The following is an 18,450-nucleotide window of genomic DNA, read 5'->3' as shown; positions in this document are numbered from 1 at the left end:
TTTTGTCTGCAGTAGGGCAGTGCACTCTGGGCATGGTAAAATATCCTTTGCACCTGGAAGATGTGTGTGTAGATTAATATTAAGCAATTATAGCAGTTAGACAGGTGGGGATTTGTGCTGAAGGCAAAGTGCTGGCAATTCTGGGCAAACTGCCGTTGGTTCAGCTAATGTAGCTGTATTTGCTATTGCTGCAATGACACTAGCTCACACAAGTTGAGAAAACAGGCCCTTGTGGGGTTTTTCTATTAATTTTTTTTAAACTAATTCAAAGTATTAGATCTTCGGATATTGTCTCATAATGTGGGCTTGTGTTCTCATAAACAGTTTTGTTGCAATGAAAATAGTCAGCGGTTACAGCTATGCTGTAAGTGCTGGCTACTTGTGATTATTGGCTTAATATTTATTTTTTTGACTGGTATTGCTTCATGTTAAAAGGGAAAAAAACAAGAACCAAGAGCCGTCTGTGTGGGGGAGGGGGTTGCTGTTGGAAAGCAAGATCTGATCCTGGCTGGAAAGGGATCTAGTACAGCGAGGCTTTTTGACCCTACCGTGCCTCTGTGCCAGCATGCTGGGGGTGCAAGCACTGGGATGGAGGGTCTGGCCAGGCTGTGTCCAGCAGCTGAGCCTGGGAAGATAAGATTGGCAAAGTCTCTGGGACTGGTAAATGCTTCTTGGCTCAGATTGTTAAAAATCCTTCTGCCATCATCACCTGTGCCACACAGAGGAGCACTGATGTGAGCTGTTTGACTGAAGTAGTGACAATATAAGTTGCTCAAGTATAGCTTGGGGTACCTGTGTGCTCACATGCAGCACAGATGGAAACTCCTATCCACAGTAATGTCAGCTGCCTCCTTGTTAGGATTGGGTGTAGCTCAAAGGAGCCAAGAGCAGAAACTTTATTTCAGATAGGGCAGCTGTATTGCTTACTGCTGGTATCTGATGATGCTTGTGTGATGACCTTGTCTTTAGTTGCTTTAAACTTTGCCAGACTTAATGCAGTCAGAATGAAATATTGGACAGTGTGTGGTTTAAATCTCAGATTTAAATCTCAGTGTGGTCTGTTCATCCAGGATTATGCTTAAGTTCTGTGACACTTTGAGAGGGCTCTGTGCAACTTTAGCATATGCCCTTAATTGCTGAGTGTTCAGCTCCTGATTTAATGTTTTAAACAACTCCTGTGGAATTTGCTGTATGCAATACAGTAACATGATCATATCACCTGCCTCTAATGGGACCTATCCATTACTGCTAACTGCCAGTTCCTCCAGAAAGTGAAGTTGAAAGTTTGAGGGTGAAGGGATGGGGTAATAAGGAGAGACTTGAGCTGAAGCTGACAGGACATAAAACATTGTGAGTTCAAAAACAAATTCCAAGAGAAGCATCTATGTAGTACTCCTTTTGTCTCTTTATTTTGCTGAAAATACTCACAAGATGAGAAGCAGACAGTTAATACACAATTTATTTGGATTTTTGCTGTGGCATTCAATAACGCTTTCTTAGCAGCTAGCTGGGCATTGAAAGAAGAAGAGGAGGTTCTAGAAAATAAGATATAAAAGTAATAGCAAGGATACATATTATGAAAGGAAAAAACATCTTTCTATGCTCTTCTGTGGTATTTATAGGCTTAGTCTACAAAACAGCTTTTAAACACTTAGGATAGTCTTGCTTGTGCTACGATTTTCTTCAGGCAGCGTAACTGTAGAAGAAAAGTGTTTTAAGTAAATTGCAGGTGTTGAAGTTGAGATTTCTTGAACTGTTTTACACTTGCAAACATAATCTCTTGTACTGTGGTAATTCTTTTCCACTGAGTCAGAAAAGAGACATCTCCATGTCACTGGCACAGGGACAAAGACCATCACTGACAATGTTGTCTTGTATTCTCTTCTAGCTGCATTTTCAAACAGGGGGGTTCAGTTTAATAACTCCTTTGTTTGGTTGGTGTTTTTTGGACACTTGAATGGTTTGGTGTTGGCAGTAGTGCTTTCTTTTTTGTTGTTTTGACAGGGAAGAGAAGCAAAGAGAATGTCAATCAACTTTAAAGACCAATTTCATGGTTCATGCTAGTAGTTCAGCATTCTGGCCTCACGTGCACTTTGTTTAATGTAGTTCAAGCTTCGTAAGGGAAAATACATAACAAATGAAACAAATTTGGCACAGCACTGGGGTGATTTCTTCCTCCCTCCCCCAGCATTACTACTCTTCTAAAAAGGGAAGCAAAGCTCCCTCTTCGTGGAAATCTTCCATATCGCTTAGTTGATGGTGCAAGCGGCATTCTTTAGTTACTATTTGTCAGGCAAAAGCAAAAATATTTTAATTCTTCAAATTCCCATGAAGTTTACATTTAGGCAGTCTCAAATGAACCTTCAAATAAAAAGCCTTGGTTTCATACAATATTAGTTCTAGCATTTGATCATGGAATAGCACAAAAAGTTCTTGACCTTCTCTGTCCTACAGTGTGCTACGTGCTGCCAGCGGCTCCAAGTGCTTCCTAGGGGAGGTCAGGGACCCTGTCCTAGCTCACACAGAGAAAGGGACATTGACTTCTTGTGGTAGGGGGGAATACTGCTTTTTCTGTTGTCAGTACCTCCCTTGAGGAGGGAGGCAATGCTGCCTGTCTGGGTATGCAGGTAAACTCTGTGTTTACCTCCTGTAGCCCATTCTCTCCCAGCCTCACCTAGTACTGCTTATACAGTTGCAGTTTGTTTTGTTGCCTTTGTCTGTGTTTAATGCCAATTGCCTGCTTAGGAAGTAAATATTCTGGCATTCCCCCTGTGTGTTGGAGTTGGCCGGGCTCTGGGGAGCTCCCTAGGTACATGTCTCCTCCCTGGGTAGTCAGACCCAACTTGCCTCTGATGAATCCAGCTTTCCCCTCCTACTCAAGAACCGCTGAGTTTTGTCTTGAGCAGTCTCATCATTAAAAAGCATATTGCAAAACAACCAGACTGTGCAGGTTTTGGTGTGAGGGATAATAGTGGTTTGGAATCTCCTGTGATTTGTGATCTGATGAGCCCTTATGCATTAGGCTCCTTGGCTCATAGTACATCTCCTGCTTCCCTATGCCCTTAGACAGTCCAAATATCATTTTAGACTGATCTTAAACTTCCCTTTGGCCATGCTGAAGTCATTCCCATTGGCTTTAACCTCTTTTCTTGGGGATTACACTTGCTAAAGCAGCCTTCTGCTTGTATGTGTCCTCTATGTGTTTTAAAGCATCAGGATGAGTAAAAACTATGTTTGGGGGTCTCAACAATGGCATTAACAAGTGTTAGGAGCCTGCTCTGCTGCTGTTGTCTTGCAGTTCTTATTCTGCATGTGTTTTGATGTTTATTTTTGCAGAACAACACTAAGATATCTGTGCTTATCCTTGTATGGAATCTAACTCTACCAGGAATCTGGGACAGTGGTGAAGGAGGGCTCAGATGAAACTGGTAGCAAAAAAAAGAAAAAAATCAGTCTTCAGGGTCTGTGTGAGTCTCAGGAATGTTGCAAGTAACTGCTGCAGGTAGGAGCATTCTCCTTTCCTGCAAATGCCCCTTTATCACTGTTTTTAGCTGCCTCTGTGTCTGCTGATTTCTCCCCAGCCCCTTTGCAAACCACTACCTAGTGCCTATTAAAAAGTTGATGTAATTATTACACTTGGGCTGCACCTGATCCAAGAGAGGAAGTAAGTGCAAATAATAGCATAGATGTTCAAGAGTCTTTGTTTAAATGTGAAAAAGCTCATCTGTGCAGAAGTGAGCAATGTGCTGAAAGGAGCAGTTAGGGAGGACTGGGCTTCAGGGCCCTGAGATTGTGCTCTTAAAACAGAGTTGACAAATGGAGCGCTCTGATCTAAATGCTATTGATTATCACTGGATGATGCAAAGGAGCTACCTGCTTAGAGGATTTAATTTAGAAATACCTGCCACCACTCCCATTGAAACGGGAATTTAAACTCTTCCAGTAATGCCTACAAATTGATTTACAATTCCCTGAAAGCTGAAGTGCTGAGCATGGAAGATACACTCAGTGTGGGGAGCGGCAGAAGCTGGGGATGCTGAGGGTGCCCAGGGATAGGGGGACTCCGCTCTGCCTGGCGATGTTTGGCTGTCTGCCCATTTTTTGCACACATATTCCCCTCCATACGTGAGGATGTTCTAATAATGCTGTGGCAGGGGTGCTTGCACCAGAGCTGCTGCTTCTCCCCTTCGCACACTGTGTGGGCTCTCATGCAATGCCAAGGTGAAGCCTGTAAATATGATGATAGGGCCACAGCAGCCTGTCTTTATATCCCTAGTGCTGGAGTGAAATCTTGTCCCACAGTACACAGGCTTTGCTGGGAGACTTGCGTGTGGGAGGAATGTGAGCTAGCGTGGCTGCTGGGGGGAGGCAGAAGCACAAATAGTTTCATTTTTTGCTGAGTGTTCATTAAAAACAATTTGTGCTTTGTTGCTGAAGCCACAACAACAGCGGCTCAACTCCTTTCAGTTCAGGGCCCTTTCTGCCAAGGCACAGGGCACCATCCACTGCATCCCTTGCCCCCCTTTCATGCTGTTCCCTGGTAAAGTCTGGGAAGGAAAGGCAAGCAAACAACTCCCCCTCCCCTATAACACTGTGAGGAGCGAGAAGGCTGTGATGAGCTGCTGAAAACTTTGAGGAATGTGGAATTCGAGACTGCTAACAATTTTTTTTCTCATCATAGTGTCAGGCTCTCGTGGTACTACAGAAAGAGAAAACAGAGGAACACTTAATACTCCCAAACCAACCCCTCATTTTGGGAGGGTGAAAGATGAAAGCTTTAATGCTTTTCTGGAGAAAGATTGTGATGAGGAACAGGGAAAGTGTGGCTCTTTCCTCACTCTGTCTCTACTGAAAGCACAGGCAGTAGCTCTCTGAGCCAAAAAAAAAAAGTTTGCCATTAAAGATACTATTACATATAGTCTGGGCAGACTGAGGTAAACCTGCTTCCTTTCCTATGGTTTCATGTCTGCTTTTTGTCTGCCCTTTACAGGCAAAATGAGTCTACTTACTCTTGCTAAGTAACCTATGAAACACAGTACTTAGCTGCCTGATCTGCAATTTCTAGACATCTTGCTCTCACCTCCCTGCTCACAAACTAAGTATTGCTTCATCAGCATAAATATTCCAACTGACATGGTCTTAAATGTCTTTTAAATGTTGGCTCATTTCCCCCTTAGTTCTCCAGGGAGGTGGAAATCATGCTTTGTGGTTTATAGGGTTTGTGGGTTGGCTGGGGAGGCTGGTGCTCAGGGAACCCCCAGGCAGATGAGGACCATAGTGCGCAGATTTTGCAGGGAAGAGATCCAGACTGGGCATCTCTCACTTCTCTAAGCAGTGAGCATCTCCATCAGCTGTTGGTAGTGTGGAACCATCTGCTGCTGGCCCCTCAGTGGTCCCCAGTGAAAGCTCCTGCTGAAGGTGATGGTGGCTGGTACCCCTGTCATGCAGGGTCACATCAGCTTAATTCACCCACCATTTCTGGCCCCAAGCCCCAGCCTTTACAAGACTGGTTTAAGTGTCTTTGCTTTTGGCACTAGGCACAAACGCTACCTGTGGGACTGCAGCAAATGGAGATGAGGTGAGTGGCCCTTTGTGGGGGTATGGGAGGAGGGAGGTATTTCCCTTCTGAATACAGTGCAGTTTCTTTCTCTGTCCATATGCAGAAGATGAGCTTCATAGTTTGGCAAATATATACGCTTTGGGTTTGCTTTACTAAGGGAAGACAGGTCACAGCATGTCTCTTTGGGCAAAGTGAATGAGTACGCGTCTCTCCTTAAGCTCCCAACACCTCAAAGCTGTTCTGTTAGAGCACTTCATATCACTATGGCATAATGCCTGTGTCTTTGGAGAATAGGTCATGATGGGACTGCAGGCAGAGGACTCTGCTCAGCTTTCCCTGTACCAGAGTACATCCTTCTGAACTTCCCGGGCAAGTGCAGTGTTCTCCTCCAAAGCTGTGCAGCTGCTCTGGTGGGACATGTCTATAGGGACACAGCATTTGCCACAGTGTCTTGGCAGTCTCTCGACCTTGGGAGAAGTTCTCCTCCTGTGCTGCACATCCTTCTTCTGATACTCTGTAAAATTAGCTACAGAGCAAGGAGAGAGCTTAAGTGCTTTAATACTTCTACACTTTCCAGCTCCCTGTACAGCACAAGGCTGGTGTTAGCAGAAGTTCCTTCAGTTGTAACCTGCCCTGAGAATTCCCACCCTTTAGCTGATAATGAGAGAGAACTGTGACAGGAATGTTACAATATGACATATTTTACCTTTGTAGGAAGATGCAGCAGGTTGTTGCTTTATTTGGTGACTGCTGGAAGCTCATTCTGAACACTGAATAGTCTCTTCTCAGAGCAGGTGTTAATCCAGAGCAAGTAGCTTTGGCTAGAATAAACACGAACTTCAACTTGTCAGCTGAAGGGATGAAGTTGACTCTTTCGTGCCACTCCATTGACCTGAAATGCTTCAGTGAGGAGATCATTGTTGTCATCACCTAACAGAGCTATTCAGCAAGAGTTACCCCATGTATCTTGGGCACGCTTTTGCAGCACATGCGCGACAGTAAAACATTAAAAGTTCCTTTACTAGGATATGAAAAGGCTGCAGTGAGCAAGCGATCCCTCTGAAACCTGTGCTACAAATACAGGTCAGAAGCGTGTCTCTGAAGTGCGCTAAGCCTTTTGGGGAATATCCAACAACTGGGTTAATGAAGAGTTCTTGCCGTGTAAGGAACAAGATGCACCTCATATACGTAGACACTGATGCTCCATAATAAGATTTCTAGACAGCAACTCCAACCCTTAGTCATCATTACCTGAACTGCTATGTGATAACGTGCTGAAAACTGTGATCTGAGCCACGTGGCAGGCTCCTGCACTGCTCACTTGGAGCAGAGTATTTCTGCTCAGACAAGCTCACGAGCTCTCATTTCTGCCGTTGCAAAAGATGTTTTTGGACCTTATGTGGAGACTGTGAGTATTAATTTTGGCTTTGGCTGCACCATGGACAAAGGGGATGCAGTTCCTGGTGGGAGAGAGGAGAGGTAGGGGTTGTCATGTGCCTCGGGCACTTTGTTGTAATACAAAGTGTGCCTTTTGCATTTGTGTTAAGGGAGAGAAATATTTCCCTCTTCTGAACTTACCACCCAACTCTGGTAGGAAGATCTTCCTGAGAAGGTAAATGCCATTATGTTGCCAACTCAGTATACTGACCAAGCTAGTGTTGATTACCGTATCTACATGGTGAAACTTGAACTTCCTTCCTGTAGGACTCCAAGAGGGAGCAACAATGGGATCATCCCTTCAGACTCAGCAAGTGTCTTTGGTCCTGCTTCTACCATAGAAGAGGTCATAGTCCTCAACCAGTGTGCTCAAAGGAAAACTCAACTCCGATTTTTCTCAAGACTTATATGTTCAAGAAATCAAAGCTATAAAGATAGCTGTCTCTGAGTATGATTCAGGGCAGCAGTAGGTGATGCCTGGCCAGGTGGCTGACTTCCACACAAAATATGTGGGATGTGGGGCTCAGCCGTCCCATTCCGGTGCTCTGTTCCAGGGGCTGTTGCATGTGGCCCAGGGTACTGCAGCCATCCTTTGGAAAGGTCTGCAGTAGCTGTGAAGGTCTCCATTTACAAAGGGCACTTAGCACAGAAATGTTTTATTCAGCAAAAAAATGCAAGGGCAGGCTACCTTTTTTTTTTTTGAATCAAATTTTTTTTGGCTGTTCTTGTGGGTTTCTGTATATATTGTCAGGTTTATGTGTTAATGCAATGACCCTTTCTGCTCCTTTATACATCCTTATGCTGTGTAAGAGACACTGTCTAGCAAAGGAGACTCTGAATGTACCTGTTTTGCTCTTTTATGAGCAGTCTACAGAGACCGTATCATTCCTAGTAACGGCAAAAGACTGTCAGCACTGAAGATGCTGCTCTGATCCAGCGACTAAAAGATACTGGAGCAAATTACAGCACCAAGTGCTGCTGTGTTCTAAGCTTCCTCAATAGCTTCACAGTAGCTAGGTAATACCGCCTTACATTGAATCTTAAATACGGGTTTTGTGCTCTAGATTAAGTAGCACCAGCTTGTATTTCTTCATTAGCCATGCTTTTTCTCTCTCCATTTTAGTGTACATCGTAAACTTGGAATTAATTGATGCTGCTTCTTTTAGAAATACAGTGAAACTCTTATTATCTTGCTGTTTCCTTTCTCTCTCCCCACTCTAGCTCCCTCCCTCCCCCACCAGGTTGGTTTCTAAAGATTCGAGTTTTTCCATGCTCTTGAAGCCTTTCTGTTGCTCTCCTACAGCATTACCAACAATAAAATTTCTCCAGTACCGTTAGTTCTGTGATCCTTTTGCCCCCCCTTTCCTCGTTCCAAGTTACCACCTTTCTGCCTCCCTTTCTTTTAAAAGCTGACCTGCAGAGCCAAAGGTACCTTTTGAACACTACCTCTTCCTTCCACCGCAGGCTCTCCTAGCACACAGTAATACGCAAGCAAAGTTTTTGAAGTATGATCAAACATTGATTTCATACTTGGAAGCCAGTGAGCTACTTTGATTTTTTTCTTCCTTCTCATTTTTGTTTCTTCTTTTTTTGAAAAAAAAAAGAAAAAAAGAGATTTTAGAAATCATATTCAAAGTAGATACTTGCAAGTGGTTTGGCAAAAGAAATATTCCTCTGCCTTGAGAAGGCATCTTCTGTTCTAAAGCTGACAGAGTGCAGAGGGTAAGATATGGCCTCTGATTTTACTGGTCTAGCACATAGAGCATGTGGATCATGACAGCATCAGAGTGCATTAAGCACCCTCTGTGCATAGGGGGAATAAGCAGCATCATTTTACCAATACAGCTTCCAGCTTAAAGATATATACTATATTTATTGATGGCTCACTCTGGGTTTGAGAGAGTGAATGCCATTTAAATGGGTTTGGTAATATACAGAGTAAGTCAGTAGGAATGGTTTTAGATACAGTTTTTTTAATGTTTCTTAACAATCTGAATGCCTCTAGAATATTTCTTCAGGTGATGATGACTATGTGAGCAATATTTCAGTAGCATGTATCTAACTCATGTATCACTCACAGACGTGATATAGAACCAGAGACGTGATAGCTGCAAGGTCTCTTTGTAAAATGTATAATGAGCCCTGGCAATGCCACCAGCCTGCCTTAACTATGATAAATCTTCCCCATTTCTGGGTGCTGGAGTAATTAATAATAACTGGCATGTTCATTTTGCAAAGCAGCTGTTCCGTGGCTCTACAGCAGGACAAATATTCTCAAAGTTTCTGGGTGCTCTGGGAAAGGCAACACTTAGCAGATGCCGTCTGGATTATGAGGCTACCTGAGAGCGTGGCATGCGTTTACATAGGTTGCTTGTTGCTCCATTTGCTGTGCAAGAGGCTCTAGATCTTCTGACTAATCTGACATGAGGTAACAAATGTATAAGTAAAGTAATATAGTTAAAGTTCGCAGAGTTCAAAATAGTTAAGGCCTAGTGAACAGAAAGCAATTTTCAAATAATCGAGAGCTTAATTTGTAGCTAATAGGCAGGTAAAACATTATTTTACTGGGTTTGCGTCTAATAACTCAATTCCTGCAGAAAAACAAAGTCACATTTATTCATTTCTACATCCAATTTATTATAGTTCTGCTTTTCTAAGAATAATGCTATTATCACAGCAGTGCTATAATAAGGAAGGCTGCAACAAATTTTCCTTGGTTAAGACAGTGGAATAGTTTTTCTATTATAATTGCGAAATGCAAACACTTGAGATGTAAGGCCATCACAGTGCACCAAAGTAACACCTTAAATGGCTCTTGGTCTGTGTTAGTCTCCTGTTGACTTTGCGGCTTCGTGCCATTTCAAGCTGTGTAGGAAAAGCTTACCAAGGAGTTCAGCCCTGCTCTGCTTTAGCCTTAGCAATTTGCTGAGTCCTGTACTGAGGCTGCAAACATACAAGTATCCAAAAAGGTTCTCATTCTCACCTGGAAAATTGAATTCCTGAACTTCCTTCCTTTTTTCACCAAAAAGCCAAACTTTTATTTTCTCCAACTCAAGCAAATCTAACTGGACTAAGTGCATTAAAATCACTATGAGGATTTCTCCTATATCTACAGAAAGGGATAATCATAAGACAACCTTCAGTCATCAGCTGCAGTCAAACTGGTCGCTGTAACAGTCGGGCTGAAGAGCTATCATATAAACTGGTGCCTTTTTCTTACCCCTGTGGAGGTAGTTGTTGATTGGTCTTGGTTATGATCAGCAAATTCGCTGCATGCTGAAGGGCTGGTCCTGCATTGGGTTGGATTGAGAAGTGAGGGAGATTGTTTGGTTGTTTCTGAGCCCAGCAGGCAGCAAGAATGTGCTCTTTTATCTATGGAAAATCATGACTTTAAAACTACTTTTGCCCTGTACTTGACATGCAGCAGTGCACGTGAATACTCTTGATCTGAATAGGGCAGTGGGTTTGTTGGCTCTGTGGATTTGTTCCAAGTAAGTGATGTTGGCTTTGGTTTTGTTGTGCTTGAAGGTGCCTCATCACCAGACATGGAGTCCAGCTATGGGGGAGGCTTGCTAGATATGGTGAAAGGAGGAGCAGGGAGACTCTTCAGCAATTTGAAGGATAACCTGAAGGATACCCTGAAAGATACATCTTCCAAGGTCATGCAATCTGTTGCCAGGTACAGTACAGCTGAAGCTGCCCAATACAGGTAAAATCACTAGCTGCGAAGTGCCAGTTTGACCTGATGTCTTAACTAGTACAGTACCACTTCCAGGTAAATAAGGAAGAAGGTGAAAATCACAAGTGACTTATTTGATTCTGTCTCATAATTGATATTTGACTTCAAGGAAACAGGAAAACAAAATAAAAAATTCTAAGCTTCACAGTAAGTGAGCCTGGAATCTGGAAAAGGCCTCCCGAGTGAAAGTGGAGCGCTTGGTCACCAATTCCTTTGTTGACCTCTATGGGGTCATTCTGCTCAGCCACCACTTAAATATTTTGTCACTGAAAATTGGCTCATGTCGTACACCTTTTGCTGGGCAAGGAGACTATTCTTGCTGATGTAAGAATAGCAAGAATATTCTTACATATATAAGAATATATATAAGAATATAAGAATACGTGCTAAAGCCACGTTTTGAGTTGAAGAAGTAGCTGTGCTGACTTTGCTTTGGTTACCTCTGCTGGTTTGTCCCCTGTGCTTGGCATTCTACCTGCCTCTGAGACATATGGAGCTACAATAAATTAAAGAAACTTAATGCATGCAAGACCTCAGAGGCTTTAGGGGATCTGAAATGTGGCAGACTACTGGAGATTTCTTCTGAAAACTGGCACTGAAAATTAATGACAAAAGGGAAAAGGGACCATTTTTGCAAGCGTCTGCTTCCAATTAATTGCATATGTAGAAGGGAAGGCTGGGTCACTGTCTGGAGGAAGCTATTTGCACCCACTTTTTAGGGTATAATGACAAAGTACAAAGAATCAGTTTTCAGATCATTCTTTCATTGTGTCATAGGCAGATCTTTGTGGGAAGACACTCCTCTCCTGGTCCCTCTAACGTGTGCGCTTTTCTATAAACATGTGCATAATTTCTGTCTCCTCCTTTGTCTTCCTTTAGTTACACCAAGGGCGAGCTAGATATTTCATACATTACCTCAAGAATCATAGGTAAGTACTGCTTATCAGATAAGAAATGCTGGTCTTATCCCAGGGTTCAGAAGTTCATGAACATGTTATGGTGCATGCTCAGCCTGACTGCTTCTTATATTTCTAGTGATGTCTTTTCCGGCTGAAGGCGTTGAACTAGGATTCAGGAACCACATTGAAGATGTACGGACGTTTTTGGATTCCAGACATCCCGACCACTATACCGTCTTCAACTTGTCACCCAAGTATTATCGCAGTGCCAAGTTCCACAACCGTGTGAGTGTCTTCTGAGAGGTTAACGAGAGCAAGGGGGGAAATTCTTGGGAAAAGGGGCACCATGTTGTTTTTGTCTATCCTGAGTGTGGCAGAATGCAAGGAGATAAAAAATGATTTATAGGTGTTTCTAAGCCTCTGTGGTTGTTTCTGGGTTTTAGCTGATGCCTTAGACTGCAGGGATTAAAGAACTGGAAAGTTCAGAGTGTAATGCTTGTGTTAGGAGCCTGTGAGAGAAAGCAGCACTGCACTAACTTGAGCCTGTGCTGCTCTTGGCTCCTATGTAGCTGTTAGAAGCTGCTGCAGAGAAATAAGGAGTAAAATGAAAGCACTTTGAAGAAGTTACCAATAAAGGAATGTAGATTGTTTTCACATTGGACAGTCCTGTAGTTGTGCTTTAATCAAGCAGGAGCCCTTAGCAGGCAAAGCACAGGACTATAAACTGGATCCAAGGGGCGTTTTGGCTCTTCCAGTAGTGTATGACTTTAAAAACCCACCTCCACTTTCTGTCCCAGTTTCCTTCTCTAAAACCAGAACAGCATATGAGAGCATTGTAGGGCTCTGGTTCATTAATGGCATTTAGAGGAAATCTCTATGAAAGACTGCTGTTCAGATGCAAGATTAGATCTAATCTTTCAGAAAACTTCCTATCTTTCTCTCTCCCATAAAGGAGTGATGATTCTCTCTCTGTCTGTCTTTCTGTCTGTCTGTCCATCTTTCTTTTTCACTGCCTTCCAGTAAAAAAGCAAAAGCAGTTGCCAGGCTTAACCCTCAGTCAGTGTAGGTGAATCTTGTGCCGCATAAACCTCATTTCACTTTTAATTTGGAGTATGTCTTCATTAATTGCTCTGATCATCAGAAATCACACTTGAAGCAAATTTCTCAGTGGCCATCAATAACCTGCCGTGACTTCAAATATGTCAAGGGCTCTGAATCTTCAGTCTCACTTGGTTGTGGTGCATCAGTGTTGCAGTTTGTGAGAGGAGAAAGAAGGATCTACTTTTGAAAGCCCAGCATTAAATATCTGCTGGTATATTGCTTGACTTGGCCATAACTCCTCCATCCCTGTGCTTTGTTTCCTAGCCTATCCAACAGCTTGATGGATTATTTGTTATCACTCTTGCATCATGAGTAGGTGCTCTATAAGCTACTGCCTCGACACTTGGAGGAATAAAATGATGCATCTCTCACTAAAATACTGTACTTCCAGGTTATGGGCTAGGAAATACTGACTCAAAGTACTTTTTGGGAAAATGAAATGTGGAGAACACAATATATGTGATCAGATGAAACATGAAACAATTATAAATATGAGCTTGAACTTCAAAGGTATTGGAAAAAGTACTAATGGCCTATGAAGGAGATGAAATCACATTAGGAGTATTTCCTGCATTGGATGGTGATGCCAGATGAGCTGAAGTTTTGAGACATACACCACTTTGAAGTGAAAGGCTTTTAAATTCCTATCTTCTTTAAAACTCCTTTTTCTTAAGATCAAAGTGGGTCACTTTGTTGCATAGTGACACAGGAGGGACATGACAGTTAATGTCCTGCTGGGCCATTTTCCTGCCCTGATGTGGCTGCGTGGGGCATAAAGCACCAAGTACCCAGTCTGTTGAAGAGAAGAGGAGACTATGAACACTAAAACCTGCTGCTCAAATCTGGCTGTGCTCTGTTCTCCTCCCTGCCTCTCCTCCCCAGCAGGAGAGGACGGCTCACGTCTGCTCCAGGAAGTGTGAGCAGTTTGAAAACATATTACTCAAGTATAACATTAAAGAAAACCAAACTTCAAAGTCCCTGATGGGTCACATTCTTGGCTGTTGCTGCCCTACTCCTAAAGTAAAACAAGTGCTGCCTGTTTATCTCTGAAGCTCTAGAAGTCCTGTTACTTTCCTGTAAGGTTGTCTTTCATGAGTAGTGGTGAGGTTATGTTTGAGAGAAATTAAATGCTACGTAATGCATATTTAATTTCCTAATTGTGAACCAGCAGGCAGATGTGTAATTATAGGCAAAGTAAATCTATAATTATGGACTGTTGGGAAATGTATATTATTTACTTGGTAAGTGATAATGGCTTTTCCAGGTGCTTGACAGTGTGTTGTCATGAGGTCTGTTTAGAAAGTCATCAGTGAGAGGGTCACTGGTCATATTAATTTTAACAGCCATTTGGAATGGAATCTGAATTGTTTTAGTGGTCTAACTGCAAGTGGATTTTGTCTCCATAAGCCTGCTGCAAAAGTAGTTGAGTTTGGGAGGAGAAGACTTCTGCTTGATATAAAACAATAAAATAATTGACAGATCAATGGAACAGAAAGCTAACGCTGGGTGTTCCTGCACTGGCAATTACTGTGTAGTGAACCTTTGGGCATTTTGTGCCCCCATAGCCTTTCCTGAAAATGGACAGAAAAGGTAGAGGCAAGGGAAAATCAAGTGTATACCACAGAAGGAATGAAATAAACTACAGCTCTTTAGATAGGAGAAGATGAGGGATGAGTATGATGCTGTAGAGAGGGTAAATAGGGCATGGTTGGTCACTCTCTGTCAAAGCTTGAGCATAATTTGACTCCTTGGGTCCCTTCTACAATGCAAATCTGCACTTGCCCACTAAGTGCACAGCTGAATTTCAGAATATTGTGGAGACCAAAAGCTTTCATGAGTCTAAAAAAGCAATTAGACAAATATGTAATTAGCTATTAGATTAGAAAAAAAGGTCTCAAATGTTAAGCAGGGGTCTGCCAGCTCAGAAAGGCTGGCAGCAGAATGGATGCACTGGATTAGGCCACGCTGCCTGCTTGCTCTGTCTCTGTATCCTTTGGATGTCATTGGAGCTGTGGTTTGAGACAAATCAGAGCTTGGTAGTGCTCTGGTTTGAGTTAGGATTCCTGTTTCTGCTATAAGATGTTGTGCAGGTGTATGTAATCGAGAACCTTAAATACAAGTTTTATGAAACCTGGAGCACTTCCTTCCTCTGAGAGATGAAAAGGTCGGGTATGGAAATCATATGGCTATTTAAGAACATGGGGGAAAAAGCATCTCTCTCCTGCCCCCAGTTCTTGTTAAGCAAGATCCAAATGTCAGCTGAGCGAAAGAACCAATTCTTTATCTGAGGACAAGCCTCATGATGTTTCTCTTTTAAATTTGTTCTAGCCAGAAATGCCTTTTGAAAAAAAAAGATATTTCAATTAAAACCAGATGAAATGGAGATATCTGTAGCAGGCTATTTGATGTGCTGTTCAAAACTGCAAAGACTGTTCTTGAGATAAGTGCTATGACTCAGAACTAGTACATCAATGAATAGTAAATAGACATGCTTTAGGATTTGTGGGTTTTTAGCTCTAAGAAACCATTCATTTTCCTGGCCCATATTTTAACTATATTTAATCAGATATGATATTTTTAACAAAAGTTTCCATTTCATCAGTCTAATATCTGTCAAATAGGGCTTGAAAATCTTATGACACAAAATGACTGAGAACAACAAACGCTCAGTATCCTTTGATAATCAGAGCTGCAAGTTGTGCAGAGGCTTTAGATGCAGCAGAAATCAATGTACAGTGGCAAGACTGGAGAATTATGAAAGGCCACTCAAGATCATCTGACTTGGAATGTAATTTTTTTAAAAAAAAAATATAGTCAGTGGCGATACATCAGTATTATGTTATTTAGTTGAGAATTCTTTTTTTGTTTGTCTCCTCATAATTCATGAAAGTCATGGAGCAGAATTATGCATGAGAAGAGATGGAGTAGGTTTCAAGCGCATAACTCCAGGCTGTAAAACAGAAATACGTTTCTTGGCAGAAAACATTTGTAAAAGCATGCCTTGCTCAGTGCTCTTATAAAGGTGCCTTTTGTTCATCATGCAATTCCCGTAGGTATCTGAATGTAGCTGGCCAGTACGACAAGCGCCCAGTCTGCACAACCTCTATGCTGTCTGTAAGAACATGCACAACTGGCTACAGCAGAACCCCAAAAATGTGTGTGTGATCCACTGCATGGTAAGTACACCAGAAAGTAACCAATTTTTTTAGACTTATGAGTCATATTGCTAGTTGCGTATCTGGATTCTGCGTACAAGGAAGGTTACAATTTCTAAAAGAAAAAGAAATTTAATAAAACAGACCTCCATAAGAAGGGACATCATCTTCCTCATACAGCTACATAGAAAAACATGGAAAACCTATCACTGAGCAAGAAAGGAATGCAAAGCAAGAGAGGTCACAATTTTTCTAGCAGTGAACTACCAGAGGTGACGAGTAGCAAAAGGGTTTGAATTTACCTGAGAACTGACCGTAAGGGCTGTCAGCCTGCTATGGCTTTGCATTTTATTAAGAGTAGTTGCAGGACAAAATGCAGCCTCTAAACTGAAGATTAGTGATGGAATCTGTGGAGAAAACATATAGTTAGAAATTCTGTTGAGCTGTGAAACTGAGATTGCGAAAGTCTCTTGTGGCCACTACTTGTCATGCCTGGATGAAGAAGTCGTGTTGACTTCTGCTCCTCTCTGTGCCCCACAGCTGAAATAGTTGCTAAATCCTCCCTGCAAGGGTTGTTCAGTACTGGGCAACATGTAGATAGGATGCTTGAGAGGGGGGTAATTCTGTATAACTAACTTGTAGTTTATCTCATATGACCTTTAATACTGACAGGAGTGCCCAAAAGGAGAGTTCTGATTTGCTCCTGGAGCCTAAATTAAATCCAGGAGGTTGTCATCCCTGATCAGCATAAACTGGAAGGAACATGGGAAATGACTGATCCCAAGCTGCATAGACTTTACATACAAGTCTGGCATTCTGCCTTGTGTAGCACAGCCAGAGGCCACAAGATATAAATTCCATTCAAACAGAAACGAAGATGTACTTCATGCCTCCAGTCCTGGAGATCTACCTCAAGAATCAAATTCCTTTAGTGTCCTTTGAGCAATAAATATCAGAATAATGTAGAGGACAGGGAGTCCTTTTAAACACTAAGGAGTCTATAGAAGCCCATTTGGTTTACGTGAAACTGAGAGATCTCTTCAGAGCAACTGGCAGGGGCTAAACCTTAAAAAAGCAAATAGCCTGTTAACTTCAAGCGTATACTCAGGCTCAGCAAGCTGCTGGGGTCGGGGTCAGCGCTGGTATAGCAAATCCTACAATATGGCTGGAGTGCCTGAAAACTGCCTAAAATAAATAATCACAAGGAGCCTGTGTAACTTTCATGTTTCAGACTTCAAGGGTGACAGTACTGCCTGAGGGGGCAGTAGTTTCGTACATCTTCCTTGTAAATGAGTCTTGACTTCTGGGATCTTCTGTCACTGTCTGACAAATGGGATATGAGCTAGGTGGCATGCAGCTCTGGTATTAGTGAGCAGGCTCTCATACCCATCACTACATCATGAATGTGCATCCAGAACTAAGCAGGTGGGAGGGCTTTTTCTTTTTGTTTGGCTCACCAGAGTTGGGGTATGGTCCATATGGTTCATCACCTTGTGTGTTCCTAGGTATAGCAGGGACCCAGGGCACAGGGGATACTTTAATTCTCTCCTGCTGTTTGTATATCTTTGATCTTTTTGTATCAGTCTGACTCAGCAAACACATTTCCCTTCATCTTGACTGTAAATAAAATGTTCAGGAGCAACCTGTAGGTCGAGGGCTCTGGAGCTGTTTGGGTGAGGACACTTTGGACTGGATTTTTTTTTTGTTTGTGAACTCTTCTAGGCTAAATTCCTTTTAGACGACTGCCTGCAGCTGTAGGATGGGTGTACTCTGACCCTTGTGATCAGTTCCAGGCCGATGTTTGAAGTAATTATAACATTACAGCTTGGGAGCAGCCATGAAACACCAATATTTATAGACAAAATGTACTTCTGGGCTTTCAAAACAAGTCTAAACCATCCTCAGCTTTGGCCGCTTACTGGATTGCCTTAGCTTTCATCCAGACCTGTGCTGCTCACTGAAGTCCTTGGTATTAAACAAATTACACTGGAAATTCTTCATCATCTTGAAGTCTCGATCCTACTCTTTCTGGAGAAATTATTTTATCTTATTAAAGGAAGAGCAGAGAGTGCTCTGCTGCAATTTAAAGGATGTCCCTGTTACTTATGTATCTTTCTCCCTCCACCCCTTTCCTTAACAGGACGGCCGTGCAGCCTCAGCAGTTCTGGTCAGTGCGATGTTCTGTTTCTGTCACCTCTTCTCTAATCCAGGCCCCGCTGTGCAGTTGCTGAACACAAAGAGACCTGGAATTATACTGTGGCCATCTCACAGGAGGTAGGGTATACTGTTCAAGTGAGCTATATTCCTCACACTACAATTTGCCCAAGCAGTACTTATGGCACTTAGCTTTGACAGCTCTTAACCAATGTTTATGGCCACTTCCATTTTACCCACATTGATATAACAGTAATGGGGGAACAAAATCAAATATTACAACAGCTTTGCTTGCTAGTTCAGGAAAGCTGACAAGGCTGTCATTAACAGGGCCTGGGTGAATCCCTCTACCCACGTCAGCTTCATCCTTACAAGAGTTTACACAATAAAAATGTCTTTTTTTTT

At 42.4% G+C, this 18,450-nt stretch overlaps 1 protein-coding gene across 2 annotated transcripts in view; it reads left to right on the top strand.

Moving 5' to 3' along the window:
* The window catches only part of DNAJC6 (DnaJ heat shock protein family (Hsp40) member C6), a 49,629-nt gene that overhangs the window by 15,168 nt on the left and 16,011 nt on the right, over positions 1-18,450 (top strand). For both annotated transcript variants that reach the window (XM_054073281.1, XM_054073280.1), the window contains 5 exons: positions 10,526-10,676; positions 11,616-11,665; positions 11,772-11,920; positions 15,790-15,912; positions 18,032-18,165. In XM_054073281.1, coding sequence (XP_053929256.1) covers positions 10,526-10,676; positions 11,616-11,665; positions 11,772-11,920; positions 15,790-15,912; positions 18,032-18,165 — 607 coding nt within the window. The remainder of the gene's footprint in view (positions 1-10,525; positions 10,677-11,615; positions 11,666-11,771; positions 11,921-15,789; positions 15,913-18,031; positions 18,166-18,450) is intronic.

Source organism: Cuculus canorus, chromosome 8 (genome assembly GCF_017976375.1).
Source record: "Cuculus canorus isolate bCucCan1 chromosome 8, bCucCan1.pri, whole genome shotgun sequence".
Lineage (NCBI taxonomy): Eukaryota > Metazoa > Chordata > Aves > Cuculiformes > Cuculidae > Cuculus > Cuculus canorus.
This window is presented reverse-complemented; position numbering and strand designations above follow the sequence as displayed.